Below are 13,203 nucleotides of genomic sequence, written 5' to 3'. Positions count from 1 at the left end.
CCTAAAACTGAAGTATGATAAATGAGAGAAGAAAAATCATCGCATTTTCCGGAAAGATTTTATTAAACTGAATAATTTTTGTTGCAATACACAACTAAGTGTTTTTCCAAATTTTCAAGGGTGAATTGATGTCGTCGGTCATCAAAGATCATTTTGAAAGCAGAAAATGACCTCTCCACGTCAACCGATGTTATTGGACAAAACTTGTACAATTTCGTACTCATTGGTTTTACTTTCTCTGGAAGTTCAGTTCCGTTTCCATTAAGAAAATCATTTATCTTCTTCACTGCTGCAAAACCCGAATTTTTGTTTTGAACGAAACACCATTTTTCTTTTACTTTCTTCCCAACTGAGTCTGGAAGAGCATTAATGCACTGTTGAATTTTTTTCAATTTCGGATATGGCCTCAGCCAGGGGAAGACCTCGTGTTTCGAGCTTTGTTATTGCTCCACTTAAGAAAGAAAAGTGAGTGTCAATTATGGGCAAGTCCTTCTGCAAAGAGATATCCTGTAGTAATTCGTTAGTGACATAAACTGAGGAAGCACAGGAACTGTCAATTGCATCTACAACTGACTTTATTGCATCAAAATTATTAGCGTAAAAACGTGCAGCTTCAATCCATGTACCCCACCTAGCTATCACAGGCTGTGAAGGTAAGGGCAAATCAGGATACATTTCTTTATACAATTTTATGCGCACAGCTGCCTTGAGAAAAATTTTCTTGATACTAGAAATTAAATCATTCACAGAGGAGAATACTTCTCGAACAGTCTTAGCCAGTCTGTGAACAGCATGAGCCAAACATGTAATATGAAGCATTCTGGGATAAAAAATTTCCAGTGCTGCTGCAGATTTGATTATATACGGAACGGCATCACTGACAAAAATCAAAACATCTTCAGAACCATCTCCATCAGGCCATAATAATCTGATGGAATCATTGACAAACCTTGCTATGGTTGAATGATTGACTTTTTCAAGGGATTTGCTTGCTAGAAGATGTGGTCGAGTAGGAATATTATCCATTTTTCCACAGATGTATTCACTCCACCTTTTAACTAATCAATCACAGGAAAGGGAGGTCATTTTCTACCTACCACAGAAGCCTTATTTTTCCCACACAGATTGACAATTATTTATTCCAGGAAAAGACATCCCTTCATAGAATATCTGACCATCCCTTTCTGAGGTTTCTATGACGAATGTCTGTTTGGGTGGGCCCTTTGTACCCCCCTTTCCGACACACACCTCATTTCTACATCTTTTTCACGTGATTGCAATCACCCCCAGCAACATCAATCCAGCTGACCCTTTCAGGTGATAAAGAACGACAAAACAAAATTTAAAGCGTTTCTTATGCTAACATAAAAAGAATAGTGATATGGATTTAGGAGGGAAAAGCCATAAAATGCAGAAAAATATGCATTTATAAGAGCAAATATACCTTTTTATGCATTTATATGCACAAATGGCAAAAAGTGCTAAAATATGCAATTGCATATGCACGTTTGCAATTGCATATTATCCGCTGTCTAGTTATAAGGGAAGAAATTTTTTCTTATAGTTCCGGGGAAATTCAAAAAGTGTACTTACTCTTGGATCTTTATGTAATACAAAAAATAAATAAATAAATAATAATAATAATAATGGTTTGAATTTTCATTTTACATTACAAAAGAACGAAGAGTTTTAATTGCTTCGTAAGCATTCACAAGAGAAAAGCAAACCAAAGTATTCGCGAGTAAAATTTAAGAAAAATTCTACTTCCCCTCGTCTTCAACTGTAGAGATGCCATTCAGCAATACTAATTTCTTAAAACAACATATGAGAGAGCATGGGAGAAATGATTACTCATATAGAACAATAGATTCATATGGGTTGTTATTACTAAGAGTTTCTTTACATTCACACCCCTGATCTCTCCCCTTTTTTTGCACAAAAGAAACAGGACTTGTAGTCGCTATAAGCTTCAATAATACTGAATTGAAAAAAATGTGAAAATGTAATGCTTTACGGTTTTTTTTCTTTCTTTGTTAAAAAAGATAAAATCTTTGAAGGAAAATAATTAAAACAGAAGTGCATACTTTTTCTTACGTAAAATTAATTAAAATGATAATTAAATAATTATTTATAATTAAAACTAAATAATTAAAATTTGAAAACTCTTTTGTTCATCTTTACAAAGACTTCCTGGTGCTTTCAGAGAAAGCATGAATGTTCATAACAGGCCAGCTTTCAAGCGAATGTTGAACCTATTTCTTTGTTCTGAGAGAATCTTGACGAAAGATCTTTGCTTAACCCAAAGTATGACGAGAAACCTTTGTACCTTTTTTTATTCATTTATTTTATTATTTTTTAAAAATAAGTAATGATTTGTTTGAACTCTGAATCATTGGTTTCATATAAATTTTCAATTTCAATATTCGCTAGGCTTTTATAATTTTTTTTCTTCTTTTTTTTTAAACTCATCGTTTCATTGAGGGGAGAAATCGTACACTTGAGGGCAATCGCCCCCAGTTTGGAAACCACCGGAGTGCATAAAGACTTATGTTGTTTCCTGTAATGCTCCCTCCCCATTTTGACTGCTATAATGTTGCAATTATCAACAGCATAACAAATCATTTAAAAAACCTGCTCTAATCGAACTGTGAATGGTCAGTCTTTCGGGAAAAAATAATCTGTGCACATTATAAATACAAAATTTTCCGAAGACAATAAAATTCAAGTTGACCTTAAAATATATTTCAAGTTAAGCCTGTTAGAGTACTTTAAAATATTATATCCGTATACAATTTGACGGGGAATTGAAAATTAGTTCACGTTAAAAGAAACTCACGCTAACGAGGTTTGTTAAGTCCAGCATTTTACGATGTAACACTTTAACGAGAACCGATTCCGTGCATTCTTGGTTCCTTCGCAGACTGATCAAAGTAGTCATCTATCCGTTCACTCACCGCATCCAGTGGCCCTTTACTTCGGTGATCCAATGGGAACCGTGTCTCACGATGGGTCCTGTGTTGCGCATAGAATATATATGAAATAGAAACAAAAAATTTCGGAATTTGGAAGTTACTTTAGTTTTAATGCTTTGCGTACTCTAGACGTTTTTCTTTTGCATACGTTTTTTCATTTACCTTACTTAATAAATCTATGCTATTAGCACTCTCTACTTTGCTTCTTTTTGAAAATTTTTTCATACATACGTATATAATTTAGCTGTAAATAAGACTTAACAATATTTCTATTTTACTTTACAGGTGTGTATTCATACTTGCTAACATCGTATTCTTCGCCAACATCGCCGCAGCCTTCAAAATCGCTTCAGACAGCGACGAAGAAGAACCCCAAAAAACCTTACCTCTTTTTCTGAGCAACAGACCACGGATCATTAGCATTTTTTCAAAACCAGCTAAGGAGGACGCCCCCAAACAGACAGGTCCTGGCATTTTAGGTCACGTTGGCAACGTAATCCATGGGGGTTCCATCGGAATCGAATTTAGACCTTTAGCACCTGTCCATGGAATAATAGAACACGCCAAAAAGATTATTCCAGGTGGAAAACCAGAGGTAGGTCAACCAGAACATCAGACACCTCCTCCAGAACCCTACGATCCCCCCAAAGGAGGAAACTGGGATAATGATGAACATGAGAAGGACTGGATGCCAGAAAATCCTGAAAAACCCGTACCAGAAGGACCTTCTTGGGAAGATATTGGAGAAGATCCTGAAGATGATCCAGACATTCCTTATGAAGAAATCATCAATCCTAGAGTGAAGCCAAGACCAAAGAGACACTTCCTCAATTCCAAAATTTACCACGTTCCGGTGAAATTTATGTCCAATGCGAAACCTTTCCAAATTAGGTTCGGCAACACTAAAAAATCCGCGAGTTTTGATAAATCTGTGAACAATGTGCTTAGAAAATAAGAAAGAGATTTTGGATTTAAATTAATTTTTATAACTTTCGTGTTGTATCAGTGACTAATCATCAGTAAGAATTGGTTTGCCAAAGATGTTTTGATAGGTTACTTTGAACTTCCGGACGTTCAGAAAATTTATGTAATTTTTATTTCAATTTAAATTCAGTGACACTAAAAAAACATTTAGACACGCATAAATTTGTGGACAATGTGCACATTGTTCACAAATTCCTTAAGTTTAGGAAATAAAAAGAGATTTTTGATTTAAATTAAGTTTTTAATTTTTTCAAGCAAGCGCGCGCGTGTTGTATCAGTGAGTAATTATCAGAAATAATTGTTTTTCCAAAGATATTTTGATGAGTTACTTATACTTCCAGACTTTCAAAAAATTTATGTAATTTTTTATTTCAATTTAGATTAGACATTATTAAAAATCCATCGTATATGGAAACTGTAAAAGTAATTATCTAAAAATTTATGATCAGTATAATTCGAAAAGTTATTGATTGATTTTCAAGGAATTTCTAACGCTAATTCAAAGCTATTCTTCCAAGATTATAATTAAGAATTGTTTGAGTTGTAGGTCAATTACCGATTTTAAAATCTAAGCTCTGAGACAATTGCATTTGGAAACACAAATTATGATTGATTTAATATGATTGGAAACATTAGTAAGTAGTTAACTTTTTTTCTGTCAAACCGACATCTGTTTATAAATAAGATATAGCACTTTCAAAACATAAAATAAAAGTAGCAATTTTTCAAAGTTCTTATAGCTTCTTAACTTATTCGTTTTGTTTATAGGATAATAGATACAGATATATATATGCGAAATTTTTATTTCGAACATTTCCCTTAAAATCAAAAGTATCAAAGGGTGATGTGTCTGCAAATCAATAATTCTTTGGTATATTATGGATTGAAGGTTAGATTCGAAATTTATTATTCTAAACTTTTAAATCGCCTCTTGTCTAAAATCATTGATCTCTAGATCTATTGAGCTGTTTGATCATAAGAACGTAAGCAAAGGGCTTTGAAAACCTCTTTTTTAAAAAATGTTTACCTAGTTGAATTCTTAAAATACTTGAAACAACTAAAAAAATATTTGTCAATTTGAAGAAAGTTTAGCATGTGAGCATTTTGTGCATTGTTTAGGAGAAATTTTCCCTAATTATGTTCTCTTCAAAAGAAATTTTATGAAATTTCTTTCCGTTTCCAAGCAACAGAGGAGAGTTCGATAAAATTATTTGATTGACCCAGTCGATAATAATATCCTCTCCACATCCGGGTGTTATTTTGGTAAATGTTAGCGTTTCTAGCAACTTTATGAAAAAGCTGCTATCAGTTTTTAAAAGTACTTCATGGTGTATGTTTTGATACTGACCAGTACGACATATATCAAAAACTGAATTTCTCCCCTAATTCCACTGAAATTAAATTTCTACTAGTATCTGTGAAAGGTTCTTTATTTACTTCTAATGTTTAAAAACTATCTACAATCAGCATATTAATGCTTATATCTAGTTAAAATTCTTAAAAATAAAACAAATTTTTATGAAATTTTCTTCCAGTTCTGACAAAAAAAGAAAAAAATGCTTTTTCTTTTTGAGTTGGTATTTTAGTAAGGAAGAGTTTTACATGCAGTATGACATGCTGTACAGAATTGTGCTTACTTTTCGGTTAGCCGAACGCAAGTGTAAGTGTAAAAGTCTCCAAAAAATGTAGACCTTCGCCAACTATTTTTGTTTTTCATTTTATTAATTTTTTTAACCACATAAAAGTAAATAGAATAAAAAAATACCGGAATTTTCTTGCTACCCGAAAAGAACCTAAATGTGAACTAAAATTTTATGAATATGAATATTTAATTTTTGCATAAAATAATTTGGTCAATTAATTTTATTACGATTGTTTGTATTAATCTTATAAATGTATCTTATAAACATATTAGTATTTTTAAAGCAAATATTATCATTTCGTACTTTTTTTATTTGTTTAAAATTTTCCTGAATTATTTTATGTAGTATTTTTATAATTTAAGATGAAGGATATTACCAGGAGAATTATATTACCAGGATATTACTATGATAGCCACTGTATACTATACACACTACTATACTGCCAAGTTTTATTATTTTTATTTGAAAGATAAGTGATTTTAATGATCTTTCAATTATGGCAAAAATTTTTAAAAAAAATCTAAATCAGTATGCGAGATATTTTTTTCCAATGCCCACATGGGTAATAAACTTTTGTTAATACAGGCAGATTTGGCAGATACAGACAGGCAGAAGGGCAAATTTGTCAGCCACTCTTTCAGGGGAGCCGTATATTAGGTGGGCCAACGTTGACTGCGAATAATATTTAGTTTTGTTATTTCTCCGTATTGAATTTCAGGTGATGTTAAAATTTCGAATGCTTTTATAATCCTATTCTTTTTAAGCTTCTTCAAATAATAAAGCGATGTATCTCAAACTATATCAAAATTGCATAAATTGTGAAACAATTTTTAGATGTTTATCTCGAGAAGAAAAGTAAGATTTTGATTATTAAATGTTTTTTATGCTCAAATGTTATTTGAATGTAAGAAAAAATCATAAAAAGAAAAAATTACGTAATTTTAATTTACTTTAAATGAGAAGAGCCAACAATGATAAAAAAGTTGATATATGTGATTATAAATAAGCTAATATTAGGGAAATGGGAGTTTATTATGGGAAATTAGGTTAAAGTGTTTTTAAAATATCTCAAAGAGAGCTTATGAAATCTTTTGCAACAAATGGTGCAACATAAAAAAAAATTTAAAAATTTTATTAAAATTTGAAAAAATATGCCCTTTTTAAAGAATGTTTATTATTTTAGTAAGAAAAAAAATGTCGCAAAAGTTTTACCATTTTCGCTTATTTATGGAATTCGAATTTTGTTTTCACTATTTGTTTCTTGTAACTATATTTTACACATTTACATCAATGTCAGGAAATGTCTGTTAAGCTGAAGACTTTTATATTTATATTTTCAATAAAGTGTTTTTTTAAATAATACTGCTGTTTATCTTTTTAATGAAAACTAACAATAAAATTTTTATAAAAACTGTAGTATTAACAGCAAGGATGAAAATACATACCTGACAAAATATTTTTTTAAAATATACTTATATACAATAAAAATTATTTCCTTCAGCTATAAATTACATCTTAACTAAAAAAAATCCTATTTTCATGATTGTCTTGTTGTTGTTGTTTCTAGTGTCACTTGCCACACTAACAAGCCTGATGGTGAAACCGAGCAAATTTAAGGCAGAGGGTGCGTTTCTTCTTTTTCAGTGGCGCTATTTACAGTCAAGAACTCGTCTTCAGCCACACACACGTCACTGCCGGTTTATAGGGTGGACCCATTCATACATCCATTCATTCATCCACATATCGTAATTTTTCGCCTGAATCAGAGAACGATCGATCTCCAATCCAGTACCCCCAGAGGAATTGATTTGTTATAAGAACATGGATGACTTTGCGACTCGACAGATTTAACGTGCATCAGTCTCTATTTACTGCACGGGGAGTCTTCGGGGTTCGAACTCACGAACTCTCGGACATGGGCCCAGTGCCCTACCGACCAGATTATTCTGGCCTTATGATTGTCTTTCATGAGTCAAATGTTGCACCTCGTCTAGTTTTTCTCAGAAACTATCAAATCACTTTTTCGAAATTTTATTTTTCTTACTGTTATTGTACTCATTTTAAATCGCATATCTTGTATTCATTATTTAATTTTGATCCTTCATTTCATTCATTCATTATTAATTTACTTTTAAAAATAATTTTATGTCATTATTTAATATATATTTTCTGTGGAACTACTTAATTCATTTTCAAAATCTTTTCTCCCATTTTTATTGCATTCATTTATCATTTTTAATATATAATTAAGTAATCTTGCGATTTAGAAATACACAAAAACTATAACTATGCTGTGAAATTATTACTATGCACAGTAAAGTTATTACTTCGAAGATTTTTAACTAATTCAACAAAAAGTGCATTTTAACTGAATTGTGAAAATTCTTATTGGTATTTATTACGTATATTTTTTTAGCGTGTAAATTTTAATACATTGAAATTTTTAAAACCTTAATAAGAAGAGTTTAAAATTAAATAAACCTAATGCACATAATTTTGTAATCGTTTATATGAGGGATTATGTGAATTTTTTTTCAATGGAACAACGAAATTTGAAATTTTATAGAGTAAAATAAATCTTTTTTTTCATGAAGAGGAAATTAAGACCCTAAAATTCATTTTACTATAAATCGAATTTTTACTATAAATCGCTGATATTCACAAAACTTTCATTATTTTTCTAAAATCATTTTTCTTATGAGGTTACTAAAAAAAGTGAAAGAAAAAAAAATTGAGCCATCCGAAAATATTCGTGCGAACATAAAAAAAGGAAGAAAAAAAAAACACACTATCAAAAATGGAGGGGAGAAATCAATTTTTATAATTATATCTTGTTATTTTGTTTTTTATTGCGCATTAAAATCGTTTGACGTTGAATACCTACAACTAAACGTTTTACCATTAATAGCAGTTTATCGATTTTTCTTGATTACCTTGATCATATTTACCACAAATTTTAGATTTTCAGTTTTCGAGAAGAATTAAGACTCCTTGTTGGCTGATTTGAAGATGAGTTTAAAGTGTATAAAGAATTCATTAAAGAATCTTTAATGAATTCTTTATACACTTTGATTATGAGAAAATTTAAGATCAGCCGTTTTATTCGCCCAAGAAAAATGAGCTTAAAAGTTTTGAGATAATGCACTCTCCAATGAACTAAAATATTGCAGACCCGATATTCACAAAGAAAGTAGGTCACTTTAACTTCGTCTCGTTAGTGGTTATTACAACCTACGCCATCTTGGATTTTGAGTCAAATTATATTTTTATGTTTCCTTTTCTATTTTATGTGATTTAATTTCATTTGTTTCTTCATTGCTTATTTATTTCATCATTGTCTGAATTTGATTGTTTTATCATTGTCTGATTTAATTTGTTTCCTTATCGATCGATTTGGCTTGTTTTGTCACTGATTTGATCTCTTCTATTTCTCCATTACTCTATTTATTTTATTTCATTTTATAACCGTTTTTGAACTGCTAACTCAATTTAGAGTTCGCGATTACTAATTTTGAATCCAATCCAGAAGACAAGGTAAGTCTGGGATCAAGTATTAGGGGAAATTTGCCTTCGTGGAGTGCTTTGTTTGATGGAACTAACACGCATTTGCGTTACACAGAGAGGAAAACAACAAAAACCTCCCACAATTAGCCTCAGGGCGAGAGGGTTATAAGTTATAACCCATGATCCGTCTACCACTAAGGATATTTTCGTCAGCATTGTGGTCGGTGCGAGCCAGATGCGGAATTCGTATCAACCAGCCATTGTTGGGATTCGAATCCAGTTATTGCATATTGATAATAGTAAATTATCAATATGCAATGGAAAATTCAAGTAATGGAAAATTCAAGTGGTAAGGCATAAATGCTATATCTGGGAGTTCCAGTTTTTTGTTAAAAATTTTCCAAATAGATGGCACTGCAAAAATTAAGCTTGTTAATTATCACAATTTTTCGAAATGATTTAATACATCAAAATCAAATCATAATAATTTCTAAACGTCAACCACAATCACATGTCGTAATCGAAGGGCGAAATAAAGGAAAGATCGCTTGAAGGTACTTGTGGCGCCATCGTTCTTAACCTTTTTGTACTTAAACCATAATTTCGGGAGGAAAAGTTGTGTTCTGTCGCATAAATTTGCAGCAAAGAGTAGTTATTTTTACTGAAAACGTTTTCCAGTAAAAAAATGATTGAAAACCGTCAATTCGTAATCAGAATCACGAAACGTAATCACAACACCACTTTTTGTTTATCTCATTATCATTAAAAGAACTTTCAAAATCATTTTCTTCTATTTAATTCTGAGATTAAATTTTTATCATTTATTTATTTATCTCTTTTTTAGATTGAACATTTGTGTTATAGTTCTTTTCGTATGCATCCACTTCACTTGGGCTATTCAATCTGAAGAAACTGATTACGATTTTACTAAAGTCGAGCATGTCGTAAAACCCAGGCAGATTCGAATTTATTCTAAACCACCAGGAGATGATTATGGAAAACAGACAGGGCGAAGTCTTCACCAACATCTGGACAACGCCCTCCAAGGGGGGTCTGTTGGTATCGAATTCAACCTCAAGCCATTAAGGGATAGATGGTCTGTTTTTATGGACAAAGCCAGGCAGTACCTCCCACTTTTTAAAAGATTTAGAAAGAAACCGATCGACGATTCCAAGGACTTGCCAAAGATACCTCCAAAGGATACAGACGATGAAAAAGAAGAGAGGGGTGAAGATTCTGATGCAGATTTGAAACCTCGACTCGACACGAGCGTTGAAGACGAATACGGGGATGAAGTTTCCATGGAATTTGAGATGGATCCCAGACGGAAAATTCTGAACCCTGAGGATATTGTTCTTTTAGAGAGAGAGAAGTTAGTTGAATAAGATAGAATACAGCAAGTAAATATTTACAGATCGTACATACCTTTGCCCATTTTTAAGCAATCCATTTCTGGGTAGGGTGCTTTCGATTTAACAAGGCCAAAATGCTGGGGCAATTCCTGGTATACAAAATGAATTGAAAAATTCCATAGAAACATGAAATCGCAAATACCATCCAAAGCCCTGAAGAGGGTTTCAAACTATAAGTAATGTACAAGCAAGTGCAATAAACAAAAGCCATTTTCTTAATTATTTTATTTATACTGCATTTTCTCACAGTCACACATTTGTGATCTAAGTACTGCAAGAGATGCTAAAAAAAGATTGCCATACTCCGTAACGTATTATATTGTATAGATTATATTCACGGTACATCTTCTAAAATATGCTTATAATTTACAGCTTCATCTAGTAATCTCTGGTGCAAGATTACAAGCTTGCAGTGCATGTCCTTCAATTCCAAATTGCCACAATATTTGGCATGAATCGTTACCTTTCTTTGACAGGTTTATAAATGAAGGAAATGCAATGGATTCTCATCACTGATATTTAGAACAAAAAGCTGTTGCTCGACGTACACTTGACCGGTATTCCTTTCAAAACTTTAAGGACCGTTGCCCGGTATTTCCTGCAATGATGTTTATAAGCTAATTTTGCATTTCTCGGTATTCCTTACAATGATGTTTATAGCGTAAAGACCATTGAAATTTTTTCCTACTTTGAAATTTTTTTTTCCTAAGTTATTTAAAATTAGTAATCTCCCCTGGGACAAAAAATTATTCCAACTATTGGAAGGAGAAGGAATGGATATAATAATATAAAAATAAATACAACTCGAAGCACCGGTATGCTTTTCTGTGCATTTTGTCACTAGAAACATAATATTTACATACATATATTATTAGGAAGATAATAATAATGTAATTCTTTATTTTTGATTTTCATATTCTGAAAAAGAAAAAAAAATTCTGTAGACTTTACTTATTACTGGAAAAATACCGATTTGGATCTCTTAGCTATCTCTTTTCGTAAAAAGGTATGGAAGTAGGTAAAAGTATAATAAATAGGTTAAGGTATAAAAGTATAATAAATAGATAAAGGTATAATAAATAGGTAAAGGTATAATAAATAAGTAAAGGTATAATAAATAGGTAAAGGTATAATAAATAGGTAAAGGTATAATAAAGGTATTCTAATAGGGAGACAGCTTAGAATTGAAGAGTTAGATCTCGTTGATTTGTAATCTTGCCCTTCCGGATAGCATTTGCAATTCTGCATTCCTATTTGATATTTTTTGTCTCTTCTCCTTTTCATTTTGGCCATGAGATTTTGAAGCATCTAATATATAGTCTATAGGTTTAAGTTTTTAGTAAATGATGTTAATAAAAATAAAACCAAAGCAGCCCTTTGTTAAATAGAATTCAAGAGTTGAATTGAGTCACAAATTTTCAAATGCAAGCTTTGTTAATAAATAAAAATTGGAACATAAAATATCAATTTTTTGAAATACTCGGACTGCAGAATTCAAGATTAATTTTGAAATCACAATAGCGTACTTCATTCATATGCTGACTCATTTTTTTTATGTATTTCTTATAAAAACCACCTTCTTATTTGCTTTGATGGCCAAGTTGTATTTTATTTTATTTATTTTTTTCTGTAGTAATTTGTTTGATGTATTGTGATTTAAAGCTTTTGAAATAAATCTGGTTGTTATTTTGTCTGTGTTTGTACAAACGAGTGTACAGTTCTCGAAATAAAAACAAAAACGGACCCCCCCCCCGAATAATTTTTTATCTAATCGAATTTTTACTTTCCAGGATATACATTCTTACTGGTTCAAGGGGGTGACTTCAAATAGAACAATTAATTAGTGGAGATGATATTTTAAGTTGGGAAATAACACACAAAAACGTACTTTCTCTAAATAGAAACATACTTTTTTTAAATGGAGTTAAGTTTCTTACCCCCAAAATATAGGGGGGTATCCGCAATCGGGGAAATAGTGTCCCCATAGTTTGGTCAGGAGAGCGATCCAAAGTTTGAACCCCTTAACGTAACTTTTACTTCTTGCATATTTCGTCATATCTCGAGAACTTTTTAAGCGAAATGAAAATTTTTGGCTAACAACTATAAAATTCGTTTATCCAAAGATTATTCCATGCAAAACATAATTTTCAGTAGATATTTATAACTTTTGATTATTTTATCTATCAATAATTATGCAATTACTTACAATGCAGAATTAATACTAATTACTTATCATCACGATTTAAAATATCATTTTAGACGACATAAAAAACTGAATGAAAATAAATACCTAACGTGTAACAACTTAATTAACACTTCTTAAATTATTACTTAAGACAACCTAACAAAATGAATCTAAACAAATACTATAGGGATAACAAATTATTTAACATTTTTTGAATTATTAATTAAAAACAAATTAACAAAATGAATTATTACAAATGATTATAGTGTTATCAATTTAGATCGAAAAATACGCGGAATTTTGGTGCCATTTAAGAGAAATTCCCTGCCATACCGTACGAACATGGAAAAGACTAAAAAAATTCACTTTCACTTACGCAATAAGTTAATAATTACACTAGCGTACTTCCATTATAATAACTACTTCCACTACTCGCTCAAGCTCCTCAACCCCAGAAGGTTGAGTAACAATCTTGTATGGTTAGCTTTGCAAACCTTATTCGC

General features: G+C 31.3%; 1 protein-coding gene across 3 annotated transcripts in view; it reads left to right on the top strand.

Moving 5' to 3' along the window:
- The window catches only part of LOC107448032 (uncharacterized), a 49,735-nt gene extending 37,531 nt beyond the window's left edge, over window positions 1–12,204 (top strand). For 2 of the 3 annotated variants that reach the window (XM_016063123.3, XM_071186351.1), the window contains exon 2: window positions 3,258–6,959. In XM_016063123.3, coding sequence (XP_015918609.2) covers window positions 3,258–3,927 — 670 coding nt within the window. In that variant the 3' untranslated portion in view covers window positions 3,928–6,959. Of the gene's footprint in view, window positions 1–3,257; window positions 6,960–9,947 lie in introns of those variants that run through there. The other variant, XM_071186352.1, reaches the window with a different exon arrangement.
- Window positions 12,205–13,203: the final 999 nt, after the last annotated feature.

Source organism: Parasteatoda tepidariorum, chromosome 10 (genome assembly GCF_043381705.1).
Source record: "Parasteatoda tepidariorum isolate YZ-2023 chromosome 10, CAS_Ptep_4.0, whole genome shotgun sequence".
In the NCBI taxonomy this organism is placed as follows: domain Eukaryota; kingdom Metazoa; phylum Arthropoda; class Arachnida; order Araneae; family Theridiidae; genus Parasteatoda; species Parasteatoda tepidariorum.
Note: the sequence above shows the minus strand (reverse complement) of the source record. Positions and strands in the feature narration are given on the sequence as shown.